Source organism: Tyto alba, unplaced genomic scaffold (assembly GCF_018691265.1).
Source record: "Tyto alba isolate M040663 unplaced genomic scaffold, T.alba_DEE_v4.0 Super-Scaffold_15, whole genome shotgun sequence".
Lineage (NCBI taxonomy): Eukaryota > Metazoa > Chordata > Aves > Strigiformes > Tytonidae > Tyto > Tyto alba.
In genome coordinates, this window is record NW_024881277.1 from 7,692,474 (window position 1) to 7,698,473 (window position 6,000).

The window sequence follows — 6,000 nt, forward strand, 5'->3', positions numbered from 1 at the left end:
TTAAAAGGCATATTCCAAAGAAATATCCATATTGCAGTCTAACTTAATTGCCACTATCCTGCCTGGTTTACCACGTACTCAATTTCTCTAATCTTTCATGAATTTGCACCTGGCCAGGATACAATGAACATTTCTCACGTCACCTTTTCAGATGCAGACTGAGGAGGCAACGGACATTTCCATTATTCTCCAGCTTTTTCTTTCATTATTGTTTGTACCTTCAGATAACTCTCACCTATGTTGCTCTTTTGAACTTTAGGGAGTAAAAACTTTCAACAGCCTCTTTGTTTCCTTAGTCAACACTTCAATTGTGTTTATACCTATCTTTGTGTATTTACCTACCTAAGTTATTTCTCCTGACAGTAGCCCTCCCAGAAGGCAACATCATTAGAGTTATCTTGTACTTAGCATATGTTTCTGGATCACTAATTTATTGGTCATGAAAATATATCACACTTCTAATTTCTTACTTTCCAAGGAACTAAAACCCTTCTGTGCCTGTGGGCAGCCAGTTCTCTAAGGGCAGCAGTGGGAGCTGGTGTAAAGGATGTGTAAGATCCAGCTGCAGAGATCAGTGGAGAAGGCTGATGTAAGGAGAAGTGATGCAAGTCCCAGGGGGCCAATGTGAGAAATGGTGAGAATGGGCAATGAGGAGCCAGGTTGTCCATTCTGTGTTGGACCCCAAGGGACTGTCCAGACCTCCCAAGGAGACACTGTGCATCAATATCAGAGACAGAATGTTGTTATCACATCTTCTCTAAACAGAAATTAATATAAAATGCTCTTTATAATGAAGAATCATTTTTATTAGATATATTTGGAAATGTTCCTCCTTAACTACATTCCAAAATTTATTCAATTATCTGTACGAGTCTTCAAGACTTAAAGGAAAATGCATGGCTTGTTAGGACATTCTGTATTTTAATGAGCCCCATGGTGTGTTTGGCCCTGAGTCCAGGAGCATCAGATACTAAGTGGAGACTGAGCAAAATACTCAAGAAGTCAAAGTCAGAAGAAAACCCAAAGTACCTTGAAGCATTGATTGGCCCCACTGAGGGCCATTACTGACAAAGCCTCCCCATGGACTCGTTAGAGCAGATAATTGGAGGCTGTGGTTGCAGGTAGGCAAAGGCACTGTGCAGGTGGCTGTAAGGCTGAAAAACCCCTTGGTTTGTTTTATGAAGCAGAAAGGACAATCCCTGAACCGCCAGGCCATGCGAAAGCAGGTCCTGTCCCTCACGTGTGGGTCAGGGCTCTTCCTGGGGGAAGTGGGGTGTGAGGGTGAGCAATGCCACATGTAGGGAAACTACACAACACCTCCCAGCTTCCCCAAGAAGGGACAAGGAGGAAATAAATTCCAGAGCCTCAAAATAAGGTTTATCCTGGTAGGCCTCAGCAGCAGAGGCAACTGCCATAGTCAAGGGGACAAAGAACTTGTTCTTGTATGTCCTTTCAGCCCTCCCAGAACCCTTGGCCACCACTACTGCAGGCTTCCTTCTACTGTCCCCTTTACGCACCATTTTCCCTTCAGGATTTTGGCATCCATCTTGCTTTCCCACCGAGCTGTCACCCCAGCATTTCTGTACCTTCACTGACATCTCTCCACCCTCGCTGGCTGCTCCTTGAAAAACAATGCTGTGGGCTTTTTGAGAGTCCTTCTGGGCACCTCCTATGCCACAACGCAACCCTTGTAGTGAGATTTCCTTCTCTCACATCCAGACTGAAGTTTCCAAGCTGCACTTTGTGGAGCTTCCCTTCTCCTCCCACTTCCAAGAAAAGCTCCATCTTCTCTGAAACCATCCTTGAAGCTGCAGACATCTGCTACAGTGCCCTCAGCCTCCACTTTACCAGGCTAAAGAAGCCCAAGTCCCTCAGCCTACCCTCAGAGGAAGGTGAGGACTGGATCTCAGAAGAAGGCTGTGACAGCACACAGCAGGACTTTCACGGTGTCACTGCAGGAGAGCTCCAGTGAAATCACAGAAGAGGTGGCCCACTCCACTGGGGCCCCAGCACTGTATCTGGGACAGGAATGAGATGATGACCCTAGATGACATCAATACCCCTAGCCAGGGTGCAACTGCCTTCTCAGCACAGACCTGCCAGTTTGGGAATCTTGCAGAGAGAAGTGGGTGGCACACAGCCCGGTACTGACCTTAGGATGTGGCCACCAGCGGGAAACACTCAGCACGTGCAAAAGGTGCCAAAACCAGCACTGACACTGCTGTGAGCAGAGGTGGTACCTATGAGGAAGAACTTTTGCTTCTTTGTTAGTTGCTTCAATCAATTGTAAAGGAAGTTGGGAGAGGTGAAAGGTGAAGGTATGTGTGCCTCTGAGTGCATTCACACTCCCTAGATGTGCTCTGTGCCTTCTGAAAGGTGATAAATGCCTTCTTCTGAAGGGCAGTGTCACTCATGCTTGCAGAACCCCTTCTGACTGTGCAGGTGAGATACTCCCCAGGGGAACTCCTTTCATTCTGTGCATTTGAAGGCAGGGGCCAGACAGCCAAGAAAGGGTGATGGAGCAGAGAGACACAATGCAAATTTGGACTTCTGACCTAATCCTTCTGTGTCCCTCTGAAGACAGATAAACAACCTGTCTGAGCTGGGGTGAGAGGACCATGCTGGAAATGGTGGTTGCTATGTGCTGGTCTGTGGTCATTGCCCTGGGGCAGCTTCCCCGGGGTGCCCAGCGCACATGGGCACAGCCCAGCAACTGCTCTGCTGGGCCTTCAGGTCTCTCACAGGAGCCTGAATGTGTGAGGACACTGCTGTGTGCCCCCACCCTGCACATTCACACATTTCCAGTCTTCACTGGTGGTTTCTCTTCTGGGCAATTTCCTGGGTATGCTCTTGAGAGCAACTCTGGAAGAAGACCTAAACCTTCCTGCATTGCCCTGAGGAGATCCCCTTGTCTGATGGAAACACTGTCCTGAAGGCCAGCTCTGTCACAGAAGTGCCCACTGCCTGTCCCTGCCTGTGGTCACAGAACTGCCACATCGTGGGACTGTGACCACGGCACAGAAGCACTCAGATCATAGACCAATAAAAGGGCTCAGGAGCAGAAAGGGGAAGTTTAAAACCAGCAGCTTAGGAAAGATCAAGTGCATTTGCTTCCTGGAAGCACTGTTCTGCCAAGATGTTTTTCCCCTCCACCTCTGCACACAAGCACTGTCCCAGTAGATCCAGAGAACAGCTTGGAGGAAGGATCTCAGAGAAATATATTGCTGCAGTATCTTTTATTTTGTTTAAACACAAAGAGAGCATAGGTCCTCATTTACAAAGTCTCTCAGTCACACAAATCTTGATAGATGCCAAATTATAAAAGCGACAAATAATCACACTTCTTTGTAGAGAATATTATGCAAAGTAAAACAAACAAACAAAAAAAAATCAACTCCCCAAACCCCAACAGAACCTACATACTGTGCCCTCCTTTGTAATGAGTTACATTTCAAGTTATTCACAAAATACATGTAATTTATTGTTTCAGAAATTCATCCTGTTATCAGTTCCCTCAGGGCATCTTTGATCTCCTGGTTCCTCATGCTGTAGATGAGGGGGTTCACTGCTGGAGGCATCACCGAGTACAGAAATGACACCACCAGGTCCAGAGATGGGGAAGTGATGGAGGGGGGCTTCAGGTAGGCAAAGATGGCAGTGCTGACAAACAGGGAGACCACGGCCAGGTGAGGGAGGCACGTGGAAAAGGCTTTGTGCCGTCCCTGCTCAGAGGGGATCCTCAGCACGGCCCTGAAGATCTGCACATAGGAAAAAAGAATGAAAACAAAACACACAAAAGCTAAACAGACACTAACCACAATAATCACAACTTCCCTGAGGTAGGAATCTGAGCAGGAGAGCTTGAGGATCTGGGGGATTTCACAGAAGAACTGGTCCACAGCATTGCCTCCGCAGAGGGGTAGGGAAAATGTGTTGGCAGTGTGCAGGAGAGAATAGAGCAGCCCAGTGCCCCAGGCAGCTGCTGCCATGTGGACACAAGCTCTGCTGCCCAGGAGGGTCCCGTAGTGCAGGGGTTGGCAGATGGCAACGTAGCGGTCATAGGCCATGATGGTGAGAAGAGAAAACTCTGCTGAAATGAAGAAAATAAAGAAAAAGATCTGGGCAGCACATCCCAAGTAGGAGATGTCCCTGGTGTCCCAGAGGGTGTTGGCCATGGATTTGGGGAGAGTGGTGGAGATGGAGCCCAGGTCAAGGAGGGAGAGGTTGAGGAGGAAGAAGTACATGGGGGTGTGGAGGTGGTGGTCGCAGGCGATGGCGGTGATGATGAGGCTGTTTCCCAGGAGGGCAGCCAGGTAGATGCCCAGGAAGAGCCAGAAGTATAAGAGCTGCAGCTCCCGTCTCTCTGCAAATGCCAGGAGGAGGAACTCGGTGATGGAGCTGCTGTTGAAAAATTGCTTCCACTGGTCATTGGGCACTGTCCACAGAGGAAAAGACATTGAAATGTTAGTGTAGACTTGTCTGAGATAAAACCTACTTCATACCTCTCAGTGACTGCCTCCCCCTTTTAACCAAGTCCTCTGGCTCTGCTGTGAGCTCTGGAGGAGTCAGTCCTGCCAGACAGCCATAGATAAATCAGAACATGGGTGATCACAGATTAAATCCACTCATGTTCAGCATTTTTGCTCCCAATTCACCTTACTGCAAGGCATAGCTGTGGGGATATTGGATTTTTTAAACCGTTTTTGTTGCACCACTACACATGAGGAGTGGTTTTAAGGCAGAAATTTATGGCATTTCTGCTGAACTCCTACTGAAACATTGTATGTTTTGAGAGACCCAGGGGCTGTCCTGAAATTCAGAGTGAGGAGAGTTGCTCTGTCCATCAACCCTGGTCTCATCTACCCTGTGCTGACACCGTTTTGAGCTGGATGATGGAAACAGGGCACTGCTGGGACTAGAGGAATCCAGTCTCCAAGCACAGCTCTCCAAAGCCCTCAGCCCCTCTCATCACACCTGAGGAGGATCTCAGCTCTCCCCTCCCAGCCAGGGACACAGAGGGCTCATTGCAGCTGCCTGTGTGCAGACGCCCAGCAGCATTTCCATGGCCTTAGCACTGAGGTGTTTCCTCCCTGGGCCTGCTGGATAACACAGAGATGTCCTGGGAAAGCTGTGCCCACCTGGAGAGAAACCTGCAGCCCAGCATGAGCCCCTCAGAGCAAGAGTTGAATGTCCTAAAATGAAGGTGTCCTGAAGAGAGAATTAGGTCCTTTATTTTCCCCTGATCCCACAGATTATGAGGAGACTTTACTCCCATGGACACATCTGCACAGCAGGACCCACAGGGTTGGGCTCTGAAATGCAGCTGAACCCTGTACCCCCATCCCAGTAAGTCCAGGGATGACAGTAAGAGGAGTAGATACAGGAAAGCAAAAATGGAGAAATTCCCGAATGCTGGAACTGCTGCTAGAGGGAGAAAGGGACAGGCAGTTAGGTATTGAGTAAGTTTTCCTCTTCAAGGGTGAGGCTGCTGAAAAGGTGCCCCATGGCCATTAGGGTAGAGGCTGTGTTGAGTGGGAGAGGAGAGCAGGGGTTTGCTCAATGGAAGACATCTGAACTGAAGGACTTGGCAGGGAGGAACTCAAATCCCCCCCACCCATGGTGTTCTGGGAGCAACCCTTTCTGCCTCCCTGTCCATGTCTCTGATACCTGGGGTTGTCTGTGCTGGGACCTGCTTTTGTGTTTCCTTATCTCCTCCCTTTCAGTGCTTCCAGCCCCCGTTCCACCTGCTGTGTGCTCAGCTCTGCCCTGCAGACCCCTCCTGGCAGCAGGACACTTCCCAGGGACAACTCTGTGTGTGCAGGGTCTCAGGAGCAGCTCAAAAAAGTGCTAATGAGAACTGGGATCTGAGTGCCTTCTCCACAATAAATAAATAATCTAAGCATTCCACCCAGTCAAACAAGAAATCTCAAAGAGTCGCTGCATTTCAAGTGCAGTCTTGATATCCTTCTTCAGAAGGACCCTCTGCAAAAGTCCTCAGAG

At 48.9% G+C, this 6,000-nt stretch overlaps 1 protein-coding gene across 1 annotated transcript; it reads right to left on the bottom strand.

Moving 5' to 3' along the window:
• Window positions 1-3,494: 3,494 nt before the first annotated feature.
• Window positions 3,495-4,394, bottom strand: LOC122153071 (olfactory receptor 14A16-like; the record flags this gene model as incomplete). The annotated part of the gene is made up of 1 exon (XM_042789184.1): window positions 3,495-4,394. A coding segment is annotated over one exon (900 nt), but the record flags the coding sequence as incomplete, so codon positions are not given.
• Between the last annotated feature and the right edge of the window lie 1,606 nt (window positions 4,395-6,000).